At 50.9% G+C, this 15,759-nt stretch overlaps 1 protein-coding gene across 1 annotated transcript; it reads left to right on the plus strand.

The window, feature by feature from the left end:
* Positions 1 to 2,097: 2,097 nt before the first annotated feature.
* Positions 2,098 to 8,396, plus strand: LOC138754784 (zinc finger and BTB domain-containing protein 12-like). The gene is made up of 2 exons (XM_069919605.1): positions 2,098 to 2,177; positions 5,775 to 8,396. Exon 2 carries the CDS (start codon positions 5,781 to 5,783, stop codon positions 6,840 to 6,842), a length of 1,062 nt encoding a protein of 353 aa, XP_069775706.1. The 5' UTR covers positions 2,098 to 2,177; positions 5,775 to 5,780; the 3' UTR covers positions 6,843 to 8,396.
* Positions 8,397 to 15,759: the final 7,363 nt, after the last annotated feature.

Genomic DNA, 15,759 nt, shown 5'->3' on the forward strand with positions numbered 1-15,759 from the left:
AAGCACCCGTGACCCTGAGCTGCAACGCATCATTGAAAATTCACGTTCTACTTTCGCACTTCTTCCCCGTTGATCTTGAGCTGGCTAGTGACGGACACGGTGAAAGGTTTAGCCGGGACATTGCGGCCATGGAAATGCAGTATCAGGGCAACTGGAATCCATCAATGCTGGCAGACTATTGTTGGACACTGATGCGAGATTCAAATGAAAAACCGGCAAAACATTTTTAGGCCGGTTGAACTAACGCAATGTGCCAGCATCATTATGAGATTAAACATGCTAAATTCAATAAAAGTTCATGTTTCTACAACTTCCTACGTGATGCAACAAATCTGAAATTTTCTTTGTGTTCAGCTTGAAGTTCCCTATCATAACCTCCAGTTTAACTTCAGGAAGCAGACATATTGAAAAACAATTGTTGTCCCGTGTTTCCTCCAGGGATCAATACTGATCAAAAATTCAACTGCAGGATATTGTGTCTATAAAAGGGTTCGGGTCTGCATGACGTGTGGAGAATTACTCAACTCCTGATACCCCAAGGCCTTTCCTCCATTGACATGGCTCTTGACTGGATGTGTATATGGCTCCAGCGTCTCTCAGGAAGGTCATCACTAGCAACAACAGAGGAGCTCGCTTCGACCCCAATGAGCATCCAAACACTCTGTTCACCACTGGGGCACAGTGTCTGCAATCTGCAAAATGGACCACAGTTAACCAACCAGGCATCTCTGAAAGGACCTCCCAAACTGGCTCAACCTGGTGATCTGGTAAATGATGTGAGCTTAGCCCACTCCTCTATTTATTACTGTGTGGCCAGGTAAAATTCAAAGATGGTGATGATGCGTACAAAAGGAAGATAGATCAGCTCGTTGAGCAGTGTCACACCAGCAATTCTGTGCCCTACATCAGCAAAACCAAGGAGATGATTGTGGACTTCAGGAGGAAGTCAGGGGAACATGACCCAGTCCTCATCAAGGGCTCAGTAGTGGAGAGGGTCAAGAACCTCAAATTCCTGGGGTGTCAACATCTCCGAGGATCTGTCCTAGAGCCTCCATGACGACGCAATCACGAAGAAGACTCGACCGTGGCTATATTTCGTGAGGAGTTTGAGGTATGTCATCAAAGACTCTCCAGGTGGACCGTGAAGAGCATCCTGGCTGGTTGCATCACTGCCTGGTACGGAGGTGCTAACGTTCAGGACAGGAAAAAACTCCAGAGAGTTGCTAACTCGGCCTGCGACATCACGGGGCACCAGTCTTCACTCCATTGAGGTCGTCGACATGAGGTGATGTCTTTAAAAAGCCCCCTCTATCTTCAAAGCCGACCCCAGCACTGGGGCCAGGCCTCCTTCACTCTGCTACCATCAGGAAAAAGGTCCAGGAGCCTGAAGACGAGCACGCAGCGGCACAAGGACAGCTTCTTCCCCTCCGCCATCAGATTCCTGAATGAACAACGAACCAAAGGCTTAGACTTTTCTTGCACTATTTTCATTTATTTGATAAGCTGGTTGATATAGCCAGAAGATGGCAGAGCTGCCCCTGGTGTGGACCCATGGGGAGCAAGGAGCGGTGATGCAGTGCTCCCTTGGGGTCCAACCGCCCCGGTAGGCTGCCGTCAGCTCCACAATGGCCATTAAAGGATCCATATCGGTGGTTCCATTTAAAATCCCGCCACCTGTGGCCAAGATGGCGGCGCCTCTGATCGGCAGCGGCCACAAGGGGGAGTGGAGGACTGGAGCAGGGCACCGGAAAATGGGTAGACCCCCCCCAACCCGGCTGAGAAGGAGAGGAGATGACGACCAAGGCTGGCGGACCAGCGAGGGTCATGCAGCGGGGCTGCTGGCGACTGGCTGGAAGGGAACCAGGATAAGAGGGGCGCTGAAGGTTTCCTGACCACGTCGGGGAGGCGGTTCGGACCTGGAGCTCGGGTCGCCAATGGTTCGGACTGGGCTGTGTGTGGCTGCGGAAGCGCTGGAGGCGAATCTACGGACACTCGGTGCGGTCTCCTGTGGAAGGAGAGGGGAAACAAGCATTGGGGAACTCCGGGCCAGCGCCTAGTCGGCCACCCGCTCGTCGACGTCCAGGAGTGGCCCGCTGTTGGTTTCACTCGGCCACCCGCCGCTGGCTTTGCCTCAGCGTTCCGCCAACAACACAAGAGAGCCGCGGATCCGCCGCCCGGTGAGTGCCCGCCGCGCTGGGAGGGACGGGGGCAGGCGGGGAGGGAGAACGGAGAACGGAGGCGGGCGTCGGGCTCCCTCCCCACCACCCCGACCCCATCTCCCCTGACACGGGGCCACAGCCGCCTCACGCCCCGGCGAAAGGGCGCCATGGTGGGGGCCCCCTTAAAGGCGACCCTTCTTCAGCCGGCAGGAAGAAGGAGAGAGAGGGGAGGGCGCGCCTTCCCCTTTAAGAGCCGTCCTCTTAAAGGCGGTAGCCGCCCTTGCGTGAGCCGGTGGGGTAACGGACGCTTAGGGGCGCCTTTCCCTTTAAGAGCACAGAACCTTCAGAAATTGGAGCAGGGGGTTGGCCATCCGGCCCGTCGAGCCTGTTCTGCCATTCAGTGAGATCATGGCTGATCTGATGATGGTCCTATCTGCACCGACCTGCCTGTTTTCCATAGTTTTTAATTCCCCCTACTATGTAAAAACATCTATCCAGCCTTGGCTTAAATATATTTACTGAGGACATCGATGGGCGGCGAATTCCACGGACTCACCACCCTCTGAGAAAAGCTTGTCTCCGTCCTAAATCTGGATCTTCAGGCGATGTCTCCTCGTCCTGTCTCCCCCACCAATGGGAACAACTTATCAGTCTCTATCGTATCTCTGCCTTTCATAATTTTATACGTTTCCACTCTCGTTCTTTTGAATTCCAGCAAGTGCAGTCCCAGACGCCCCAATCTCTCCTCACAGGCCAACCCCCTCCTCCCTGGAATCCACCTCTGCACCGCCTCCAGACCAGAATTGCACGCAGATCCCCAGATGCGGCCTCGCCAGGACCCTGTACGGTTACAGCAGAACTTCCCTGTCCCCACTGTGGCTTCCATAATGTTTTGTTTTCTCCTTTATTTGCCCTTGTCCTGCACAGTTTTACATTTGTAATGAAACAACATGTACGTAATTAAAGTGCACGTTCTAGATTTCACTCAAGGTTATTTGTATACGTCTTGGGTTTGACCACGTGGAAATGACAGCATTTTTTTTATAAATAGTTCCCCCATTTCAGGGCACTGTAGTGTTTGGGACATTTGGTTTCACAGGCATTTGTGAGTAGTCAAGAATGTTTAAGTCAGTGATTCTCAACCTTCCCTTCCCACTCACATACCACCTTAAGCAATCCCTTACTAATCACAGAGCACTGATGGCAGAGGCATTACTTGAAGTGGGATGCGAGTGAGACACTGGTTTAATTGCTTCATTGGTGCTGGTTTAAGAGAGCTAGGCTTGCTTTTGATCACCTTTCGAGTCAATTGTTGCCATTTTTCAACCCGAGGATTCAAGTTGTGCCAAGGGAAGTCAAAGAAGCCAAGATGAGGCTGAAAACCAAGAATAAAATAGTAAGAGACATCGCCCAAACCTTGGGGTGACCAAAATCAACAGGTTGGAACGTCTTTAAGGTGCACCGATGAGCTCAGTAATTGCTAAAGGACTGGTACTGCAAGGAAGGCCTCCTCTCCCGATGATACAGGAATTCTCGTCATAATGAAGAAAAATCCCCAAGCTCCTGTCCGACAGATCAGGCACACTCTTCAGGAGGCAGGTGTGGACGTGTCAATGGCTCCTGTCCACAGAAGACTTCATGAACAGAAATACAGAGTCTACACTGCAAGATGCCAACCACGGCAGAGGTAGTCTGCTTTGGATCTTGGGCAGTTCCTTTACGCCTCCACACTTTGCTCTTGACATCACTCTGACACAGGTTAATCATGCTCTCGTCTGTCCGCAAGACCTTTTTCCAGAATTTTTCAGTGTCTTTTAAATACTTCTTGGCAAACTGTGATCTGTCCGTCCTGTTTCTGTGGCGAACTAGTGGTTGGCATCTGCAGCGCAGCCTCTGCGTTTCTGTTCATGAAGTCTTCTGCGGACAGGAGCCATTGACACGTCCACACCTGCCTCCTGAAGAGTGGTCCTGATCTGTCGGACAGGAGCTTGGGGATTCTTCTTCATTATGACGAGAATTCCTGTGTCATCAGCAATGGTTGTATTCCTTGGCCGACCAGTCCCTTTGCGACGACTGAGCTCACCAGTACACGTTTTCTTCCTAATGGTGTTCAACGCTGTTGATTTTGCTTATCCTAAGGTTTAGGCAATGTCTCTTACTGTTTTATTCTTGTTTTTCAGCCTCATCATGGCTTCTTTGACTTTCATTGGCACAACCCCCAAGTTGGGGAATCAGAGGTGGAGAGGGTGAAAGCACGTCAGCGTCTCTACTTCCTCAGGAGATTGCAGAGGATTAGTAATGACACCAGAAATTTCTACAGAGATGCAGTGGGAAGTGTGCTGACCAGCTGCATTACATTCTGATATGGGGGGACACCAATGCCCCTGAGTGTAAAGCCCTCCAAAGGGTAATGGACACAGCCCAGGACACCACAGGCAAAACCCTCTCCACCATCGAGAATTTCTGCTGGGGACACTGCTGTCAGAGGGCAGTAGCAATCATTAAAGATCCTCACCACCCAGCACACGCTCTGTTCTCGCTGCTGCCATCAGGGAAGAGGTCGGGGTGCCTTAAGACTCGCACCTACCAGGTTTGGGGACAGCAGCTACCCCATCAGACTCCTCAATGACAAACTCAATCAGGGACTCATTTAAGGACTCTTACTTGTGCACTTGATTGATTTTTCTTTTTGTTCTCTCTGTATTGCAGTTTGTTTACATACATTATTTGTTTACAGTTTATTTGTTTACATGTTCACGCTACAGTTTTTTTGCACTACCAATTGATGGTAATTCTGCCGTGCCCACATGAAAAAAGAATCTCAGGGTTGTATGTGATGCTATGTACTCGGACAATAAATCTGAAATCTTGTGTTGAAAAATGGCAACGACAGTCTCCAAAGGTGATCAGAAGCTTAGAAACAGGCCTAATTCTCTTATACCTGGTCCAATGAAGCAATCAAACCTACCTGAGTACTCACAAACAAATGTCCCAAACACTATGAGGCCCTTTTAGAACTATGTCTAAAAAGTGCTGCAATCTCTGCAGGGTCAAACCAAAATGTACATAAATAACCTTGAATAAACTCTGGTACATGCACTTTAATTACATGTGAATTGTTTGATTACAAATTTAAAACTGTGGAGCACGGGGGCAAATAAAGTGTCTTTGGGGGCCACTGTAAATTCCACCCCTCCAGCAAGGAAAGGCCAACGGTAATTTGCCTGCTACACCTGGCCAGCCAACGTTTTACGAGCAAACTGATCCCCATCCCACCTGAAGCGATCCCTCTGCCGTCGGTGCTCCCGTGATTAGTACGGGATTGCTTCAGGTGCGAGTGGGGAAGGAAAAGCATTGACTAGTCATGTGCATAGCTTCATCGCTCCCAATGGAAAAGGGCCAATGGCAACTTTTCTCAAGCCCAATAATTCAGTGACAACCGGGTCTAGAGCAGTGTTTCTCGACCTTCCCTTCCCACCCACATCCCACCTTAATCAACCCTTTACTAATCGCAGAGCCCCCGATGGCACAAAGTGGGATGCGAGTCGCCGTGGGGGGGGGGGGGGGGTGCGCTGGTGGGCGCCTGTCAAACGCTGGCTTGCGTGTCTCTCGCAGGGGGCGATGGCCAGCGGGAAGCTGCTCCGTTTCCAGTTCCCCGAGCACGAAGGCTCGACCCTGCGGCGGATGAACGAGCTGCGGAGGGAGGAGTGGTTCTGCGACGTGACCATCGTGGTGGGCGGCCTGCGCTTCCCGGCGCACCGCGTAGTGCTGGCCGCCTGCTCGCCCTTCCTGCGCGACCGCTTCCACATGGACCCGTCGCGGGAGGTGCAGGTGTGCCCCATGGCCGGCGCCGAGGTGGTGCTGCGCCTGCTGCTCTCCTGCTACACCGGCGCCCTGGAGTTCCCCTTCCGCGAGATCGTGGACTACCTGGCGGCCGCCAGCTGCTTGCAGATGGAGCATGTGGTGGAGAAGTGCCGTCAGTCGCTGAATCCCTGCGTGGCTTCCCTCCTGGTCGAGGAAGGGGACGGGCGCCCCTCCACCCCGCAGATGGCCTCCTCCTCCTCCTCCGGCCGGGTCCCGGAGCCGTGGCCCGGCGCCGAGGGAGCGGTGAAGCAAGAGCAAGACGGCCACCAGCCCACCCTACCCGAGCCCGATCCCCGCATCCATTCCACGGTGGGCGCCAAGGCCGAGGAGCCGGCCGGCGCTGAGGTGGAGCTGCCCGAAGAAGACGACGAGAGCTCGGCCAGCGACAGCCTGCAGCGGGGGGGCGAGGAGCTCCTGACCCCGCCCGAGGTCAAGCCGGCCCGCTGCTCCGAGTGCCCGGCTGCCTTCGAGCAGCGGGAGCACCTGGCCGCCCACATGGTCACCCACCGGCTCTACATGTGCCTGCTGTGCGGCAAGGTGTTCAAGAAGAACGCGCTCCTCGCCCAGCACATCAACGTGCACACTGGCTTCAAGCCCCACTGCTGCGCCGTGTGCGGCCGCACCTTCACCCAGAAGCGCTCGCTCAAGGACCACATGAACGTGCACAACGGCGACGCGCCCCACTGCTGCAACTACTGCGACATGCGCTTCACCCACTACAACACGCTGCGCGTCCACCTGCGCGACCTGCACGGCAAGACCACCACCAGCAACTCCAGCGACAGCCGGCTGGCCGAGATCAAGGTGGTCGTTCCTTAGGGCAGGTGGGCGGGCGAGGCCGGGAGGGAAGTCCGCCTCGCTCGCCCCGGGGGGTGGCGACCGCGCCCGAACTGCAGTCGCCCCCCTCCCCATCCGCCGCCGCCGCCTGTGGATTTGGTGTCCGGGGTGGTGGACCGAGACGAGACCACCCCGGCTGACACGCGCACGCCAACATTCCTAGAACATCAAACAGGTTGAAGCCACTGCATTGCCAATCCGCCGCCTTGCAACGACCCCCTCCCCCTTCTATGCTCCATTCGCCCTTCCCTCCAGGCAGGGCCCGAGCGACCGTGAAAACACTCGACCTCTTTCACCCCGTGTGCTGATCGCGCCCCCCCAACCCGCCACTCGAAGCAGTTTTGACTCGTCTTCCCTCGGTTTGTTGTAGCCCGTGTTGAACCCACCCATGCCTGCTGTTGACAGAACACTCCCGCTCATCCTCAAGGCCGACCCAACTACCATCTCCAGTGTGTCCTGGACCATTCTGTGTGGAAGTAAAACACACGGATGCCTGCAGGCAAAAACGCAACGCTGGAGAAACTCAGCAGGTCAAACAGCGTGCTTTATATTAGCAGAGGTAAAGGTCCAGAACCAAGGTTTCAGGCTTGAGCTCTTCATCAGGGGTGTGATCTTTTGGCAAAGGGCTCAAGCCCGAAATGTTATCTTTGCTACATGAAGTCCACTGTTTCTCCAGTGTTGTGTTTTACCATTCCGAATGGGAAGGTTTGACCTCCCATCGCCCCACCCAGCGCTTTAATTCTGTGCCACCGTCCCGTGAACATCTCCCCTCTGGACTCACCCACTCTGGTCCCGTCCAACACTACCCCCTCCCCCCAAAAATCTCCCAACCTTCACTCTCCAAGAGGAACTGCCCTGGATTGTCCAGTCTGCACCCCCTCCGCCCTGGCGCTGGAACCGTGGCGCAGCCCGTCCCGCGCTCGACTGCCTCCAATCATCGTGGAAGCATTACAGCACAGAAAGCAGGCCTTTCGGCCCTTCTATTCTGTGCCGAACTATCATTCTGCCTAGTCCCACTGACCTCCACCCAGTTCATACCCCTCCCACCCATGTCAAAATTGAGCCTGTGTTTACCACCTCAGCTGGCAATTCCTACCACTCTCTGTTACAAACTTCCTTAACGGGAAGCAAACCCTTCTTTGTTGCCTTGTCTGTTGTAATTACACTTCGCTGCACTTGTTTAAGGAACTCAAACTCTCTTCGCAGAGCCTCTTTAATTTTAATCGGTGCGTGCTTCTTTGTCAAATAAACCATAAACCAAAGTCCACCATCGCCGGACGCACCTTCTCGGTGCCTCACCGCCTAGGCGAGGTACCACTGATGGTACCTGCACCAATTCATTGCACTGCCTTTTCGCTGGGGTGCATCTGGACCTCATCTCCCACTCTGCCCATTGACATCACACGTACATCTTGCATTTTCCAGGAGACCTCTGGAAAAACCATTGTGAAGTTCTAAAAATATTTTATCATTCATGAAATTAAATTCCCCCTCCCCCCTCTCCCTTTTGCAGCCTAGGGCAATTTGAGGGCAGATTTATAGAAATAAAATGTTTATATTAAAAAAACTGTGTTTGTCTGACGGACTCACCGCTGATCTCAAACTCGGGGCTCGGGTCCAAACCATCACTCCGGCAGAACTCTGAAACAAGCGGGGAACCCATTGGAGGTTGTGAGGCCAGGCAGCGTCTGCGGAGGCTGGGGAAAAACCTACCAGAAGCATAGAGGCCAACATTACCTGCTGGCGGAACTTGGCGAGGTCAGCAGCCCATCAGCGGGAGAAAAAGAGTAAACAAAATGAGAAGGTGGATGGGCTCGACGGGTTTTGATAAAGGGCTCCAATGAGGAAAATGTTTTCCCACCGCATCTCCCCACGGTCTGAGTGTCGAGTATGGATGTTCTGGTAAGGTGGTACACGACAGTATGGTGCGGTCAAATTTGGAGTATGGTGTGCAGTTTTGCTCACTTAACTACAGGAAAGATATGAATAAGATTGAAAGATTTACTAGGATGTTGCCCGGACTTCGGGGACGGAGTTACAGGAAAAGGTTAAGTATGAAAGGTCGCTGAATATTTGCAATCATAGTACGACAAGAAAAACTGTGTTTCCTTGCGTGCAGAAAGTTTTCTGTTCGGTCAACTAGTAAGGGGAAGACTTCCAGAGGTAGATGGTCATGGGGGGGCGGGGGGGGGGGGTTATTCTTGAGCCTAGACCAGTGGTTCTCAACCTTTTTCTTTCCACTCACATCCCACTTTAAGCATTCTCTATGCCGTCGGTGCTCTGTGATTAGTAAGGGATTGCTTAAGGAGGTATGTGGGTGGAAAGAAAAAGTTTGAAAACCACCGTTTTAATCGTCCCTCATTGACTCGTTATGTGCACTGTTTCAGAACTCCAAAGAAATGGCCAATGACCATTTTTCTCAAGCAAAATATTTCACTGACAATTGAGTCTCGAGAAGTGATTCTCAACCTTCCCTTCCCACTCGCATCCCACCTTAAACAATCTCTCACTAATCACAAGCATAGGGATTACTTAAAGTGGGATGTGAGTGGAAAGAAAAAGGTTGAGAACCACTTACCTATTCCAAAGGTGCTCTGCACTTAGTAAGGCATTGCTTAAGATGGTATGTGAGTGGGAATTAAAAAAAGGGCAGAGAACCACTGGTCTAGGATGTCATGTTGAAGTTGGTGAGGCCAAATTTAGATATTATGTGCAGTTCTGGTTGCCAGACTACAGGAAGGATATCAATAAGACTGAAAGATTGCAGAGAAGATTTACTGGAATGTTGCCAAATTTTCAGGAGTTGAGTTACAGGGAAAGATTAAATAGGTTAGGGCTTTATTCCTTAGAGCGAAGAAGAATGAGGGGAGATTTGATTGACATTTACAAGATTATGAGAGGAGTAGACAGAGTGGATGTGAGGAGGCTTTTTCCACAGACGGGGGAGATAAATATGAGAGGCCATAGTTTTAAGCTGAAAGAGAGAAAGTTCTTAATTCGGATAGTGATTGGAATGTGGAATGAGTTGCCATCTGATGTGAATGCGGGCTTGATCTTGAATTTTAAGAAAAATTGGATAGATGGGAGAGGTCTGGAGGGTGATGGAATGGGAGCAGGTCAATGGAACGAGTGGATAATGGTTGGCACAGACTAGAAGGGCCGAATGGTCTGTTCTTCTGTGCTGTATCATTCTATGGTTTTAAGAACTGGGTTATGTAGAGATCTAGTGTCAAAGGAACACTGCAAGAAGTAAACAATACAGTGAGTGCAGAATGACTCTGCCCAGAGTGACCCATTACAGAAAAGATCTGCTTACAGAATCCACCTCTGGGGGGGGGGGGGGGGGGAAGGAAATCCCATTGCAGGCAGGTCTGGTGCAGAGTCATCCATCTTGCAAGGTGGCCTATTAGTTATCTGCCAGCAGTGGCTCCATCCAAGTAATCTAGTTGCAGAGGGGGGCAAGGTGCAGTGATCCTCGACCATGATCAAGATTCTGGGCGGCCCAACACTGTCAGCCAACTGCAGAGCTGCAAGTGCAGTGATTGTCCTGTTGGGAAGAGAATCAGATTCGATGGGTTGACAGAGAGATGATTCTGGGCACAAGTGTTACAATCACACTTCTATTAACAAACAGGGAGAATGTTAAATGGTACTCGATCACCATTTCACTTAAGCAACAACATCGACATTCACCTCGGATTTGGGTCGGACTCCAACTACGGTAAACCTATACCCAACACGCTCACACACTACAAACACACACCCGATTCCCTGACCAACAGGGGTGCTGCAAGTATTGATCTATTGCAATACTACACCCACACTTACCATGACCCTTCCCGCGGTGTCCACAGTAGTGACCTGAAGTGGAGTGATGTCCGGGCTTGGACCACGAGGCAGAGAGACAGAGTGTGCTGGTGCATTGGTGATAATCTGTGCTTCTAGCCAATAATTACCCCAGATCATTTAAATTAGCCAAAGGCAAGATATGCCTAATGGGTGGCCGGAGTCCAACCTTGACTGACAGGTGATATGACTTCTAAATAAGTTTCAGATGGGGAGGAACATGTGATTATCCTCAATACATAAATTCCAGACAGGCAGGGAGGACACGATTCCTGCACACACATTAAACCCCTTGGAAGTCATATTCCTCTGCGATCAATATGAAGACAATCAATACTCTAGGTACATGTTATAACTATAAAAAAGGAAAAGGAAAAAAACCAATACCAATCAATATGTGCCTTCCTTATGGTGGACAAGGCACATAATTGGATTCAATGACAATGTCTCTCTCCTCGACCAAACAGGATTGCTGTGTTCCTGATAGAGCAGGGTGATGTGGTGCCCCAAGAACCTGTGTTGGATCCCTGTAATGCAGTGATTCTCAACCTTCCCTTCCCACCCACATCCCACCTTAAGCAATCCCTTACTGATCACAGAGCACCAATGCCATAGGGATGACTTAAAGTGGGATGAGAGCCGGAAGGAGTCAGAATTGAACATTAGCCAATTTGTGATTTTAAGTAAAAGCTCCTGAAGACCCCACCCCGTGAGATACAGGCTGAGTCTCCAAAATCCAAAACTTTTTCCGTCTGTGGTCTTATAAGGTAAAAGAGTTCAGAAATCCAGATCAGAGAGGATGTTAGTAGTGTATTATAGTTGCATATATAAATATTTTTTTATTTTAAAGTGAACACCTGTATCTTTAAGTCTGAGTGAATGTGTGCATTTTTAAAATGGTGTTCCAAAATCTGAAAGCTTCCAGTCCCATGCATTTCAGATAAGGGGTACATGACCTGCATTTGTTTCTGTGAGGGTTGGTGGGGACGCTGCCATTGTCAAGTGAAACAAAATATATGTTTCTTTATAGTGCAGTGGTTCCAAAACCCTCTCAGGCTGCGCACCACCCTGGCTCCAAGATCACAATCCCCGCCCTCGCCCCACGCACACACACCTCTTTCTTACTGACAATATAAAACAACAACTAATCTGACACTATAAACAAGCTTATGTATTTCACAATGAAACTTATAGTAGACTAATTTATTTAGCCAATTGAAAGGGTCAATTTATATGGCACCTGTAACTACAATACAAGTCTGAAGATAACTTGTGATGCTCACAGAACCCTCACCGCACCCCCCCTCCCCCCCCCCCCCAACAACCCGTAACCCATCCGCGACTAAATGCATGATCACCCGTCCCCCAGCACCATCCACTGTTTGACCTGGCTGAGGAGTGGCGCGTGTCCTGTCCAGACCACGGCCGCTTATACATTATGCAGAGTAGATGCCCCATCTCAGGGGGCTGTTAAAAAAAAGGTCCATTTTAAAGGCTGTACTGTTACAAGATCAAACCAACAACCACAAAGAAGGCATATCACACAGGGGTAAAGATGAACAATTACTTTATTAACAAAAATTCACCTTCAAACTTTAATTCAAATCCCCCTTTTATAACAATGCCCACTGGTTACTATGCAAATTTCTATAACAGGGTAAAACTAATAAATTCCCCACCCTAAATATAAAATGTAATTAAAGTCGAAGTTATATTTCCAACCAGCCCACAGAAAAACTTAGACACAAAACAAACACAAAATATACAAGAATCACAAGACTTCGATCTCAACGAAGCAAAGATCATAAACAAAATACAGTTGGTTTGGTAAACTGAGACCAAAAGATATTTGAGAGAGAGAGAGAGAGAGAGAGGGAGAGAGGGGAGGTTGTCTTGTGTTGCTGCAGAGAGAGGAACCACGGCTTGGTCCAGATCCTTCTGGCTGCCTTCGGAATGTTCATCCCTTTTAAAATGCCCAACATTCTAACTGTCCTCCAGACCATGACTCATGGTCTGTGCCTCCTTCCACTCCACAGCACTACCTACTGGTGGTTTATCGTTCAAGTCCAGACATTTCTAGATCATCTTCTGCACATGCCCAGTCCATCTCCCATTCCTCAGCAGTCCACCTTCACCCTGGCTCTCCAAGGCAAACTGTCACTTTTTAACATAAAACCACACAACACATACGTCAATACACAACACAGAACTCTGTAACAGCTGCGATAAAAAAGTGATGCAACTCAAAATTTATGCGAGGCAAAATTAGATGCCATGCACATTTGATGCCACATAAAAGAAGTTAAAACACGATGCTGGAGAAACTCCGCAGATCAAACAATGTCCTTTTTATAGCAGAGATAAAGTCACATAACTAACGTTTCAAGCTTGAACACTCCAACAATGTATTTATTTTTATTTAGACATACAAAGGATCTGAATCTTTCATTGCCCGATGAGGCTTGGGGCTCCATTTGATTAACACAAATTCCTTTTGTGTATGGCTTTGTTTGCAGCAATTTAAGGTGGTCCATAGAGCACATATGTCTAAAGTTAAATAGTCTAATTTCTACTCAGACACAAATCCTCTATGTGACAAATGTAAAACAGGTGATGCTTCTTTAGTTCATATGTCTGGACCTGCCCTGACTTAGCAGAATTTTGGAAAGATGTTTTTCGAACACTATCGGTAATTCTTAAGATAAAATTGGAACCTGCCCTTTAATTGCACTATCTGGATCATCTCAAGATGTTGAATTTTATCTTTTTCTTCAGTGATAGCCAGACATAGAATTTTGATTAAATGGAAAGATAGTACTCCGCCTACACACACACACAACGGCGAAAGGATATTATGTCTCATTTAACTCTGGGGGATAAAAAATTAGATGAGCTATCAAGGATACAAGCATTCGGTTTCAAAAGATATGGTGCCTATTTATGGACGATGATCGTAATCTGTAGCTTTATAGTTCTGGAATTTTAGCGCTGTGTTGTCCCTCTCCAAGTTGGTGGGGGGGTGGGGGGTTCATTTGGTTCATACATGTCAACTTTCATTTCTTTTTCAATCTTTTTTATTGTTTTTTTTTTTAATAATGAATACAGTACAACAAAGAAAAGGGAATGAAACTGAAAATACAATATCACAAGCGTATGTATGTCAAGATAAAACTTTCCAATGGTTCTTTCCTCTCCCATCCCACTTTAAGTATTCCCTGAGCCATCTGTGCTCTTGGATTAGTAAGGGATTGCTTAAGGTGGTCTGTGAGTGGGAAGAGAAAGTTTGAAAACCACTGTTCTAATTGACTCGTTATGTGCACGGTTTCATCGCTCCAAAGGAAATGGGGCCAGTGACAATTTTTCTCAAGCAAAGTATTTCAGTAACAATCCGGTCTAGAGCAGTGATGGTTTGCCCTTGATGAAGGGCTCAAGTCCGAAATGTTGGTTCTGTGTCTTGATCTTTGCTCTGTAAAGGACACTGTTGGACCTGCTGGGTTTCTCCTGCATTGGGTTTTTACTTCAACCACAGTGTCTGCAGACTTGTGTTTTACTCCATTGCCTTACTTTGCCTCTTTTTCTTGCATTATTTTGGAAGGCAGGTTGCATGAGCTGCGGAGTTGGCGCAAAACCCCGAATTTCGACAATTCCTTGTGCGGTCTGCCTCCGGGAACTCCGGGGCTGCAATGGTTGGCCCGCACCCTGGCCTTCGAGGGAGCCCGGAGTTGCAGCCTCGGCTTTCGCTCGGCCACCGTTGCCGCCGCTCGGAGCCACGGATCCGGCGCACCGGTGAGTGTCCGCCAGGCCGGGGGTGGGAGGCGGCCGTCGCCGCCCGCTTCGTGCCGATCGGTCCGCCGCGGCCGCGGTGAGGCCTCCCCCGGGTCCGTCTCACCCATGGGTGCCGCCTGGCCCTTCCCACCCACCCACTCACTGGTAGTGGGTGTCCTGCCCTGAGGATTGTGGGTGATCAACCCTCAGCCGTAGTGGGCGCCCCCCCACCCAGGGGTGCACCCTCTTGCTGGCATGGGTGCCCCTTGGCTCAGGGATGCACCAGGTTGGCCCTCCTACTGAAGGGCAGGGATCCCCTCTCCACCCTGCCACCACACATGGGTGCCCCCTTATGCAGGGATGCACCCTCTTGTTTAACTAGTCATGGAATTGAGAGCCCCTTCCCCACCCTACTTCCAGTGAACAGAGGGCACCTACTCTTCTCCACCCCTTCCTCCCCCTTCTCCCTCTTTCCCCTTCCCCCTCTCTCCCCTTCCCCCTCTCTCCCCTTCCCCCTCTCCCCTTCCCCTCTCTCCCCTTCCCCCTCTCTCCCCTTCCCCTCTCTCCCCTTCCCCCTCTCTCCCCTTCCCCCTCTCTCCTTCCCCCTCTCTCCCCTCCCCCTCTCTCCCCTTCCCCCTCTCTCCCCTTCCCCCTCTCTCCCCTTCCCCCTCTCTCCCTTCCCCCTCTCTCCTTCCCCCTCTCTCCCCTTCCCCTCTCTCCCTTCCCCCTCTCTCCCCTTCCCCCTCTCTCCCCTTCCCCCTCTCTCCCCTTCCCCCTCTCTCCCCTTCCACCTCTCTCCCCTTCCCCCTCTCTCCCTTCCCCCTCTCTCCCTTCCCCCTCTCTCCCCTCCCCCCCCTCTCTCCCCCCTCTCCCCCCTCTCTCCCCTTCCCCCTCCTCTCCCCTTCCCCCTCTCTCCCCTTCCCCCTCTCTCCCCTTCCCCCCTCTCCCCTTCCCCCTCTCTCCCCTTCCCCTCTCTTCCCCTTCCCCCTCTCTCCCCTTCCCCCTCTCTCCCCTTCCCCCTCTCTCCCCTTCCCCCTCTCTCCCCTTCCCCCTCTCTCCCCTTCCCCCTCTCTCCCCTTCCCCTCTCTCCCTTCCCCTCTCTCCCTTCCCCCCTCTCTCCCCTTCCCCCTCTCTCCCCTTCCCCCTCTCTCCCCTTCCCCCTCTCTCCCCTTCCCCCTCTCTCCCCTTCCCCCTCTCTCCCCTTCCCCCTCTCTCCCCTTCCCCCTCTCTCCCCTTCCCCCTCTCTCCCCTTCCCCCTCTCTCCCCTTCCCTCTCCTCCCTTTCCCCC

Source organism: Narcine bancroftii, chromosome 2 (assembly GCF_036971445.1).
Source record: "Narcine bancroftii isolate sNarBan1 chromosome 2, sNarBan1.hap1, whole genome shotgun sequence".
Taxonomy (NCBI): domain Eukaryota; kingdom Metazoa; phylum Chordata; class Chondrichthyes; order Torpediniformes; family Narcinidae; genus Narcine; species Narcine bancroftii.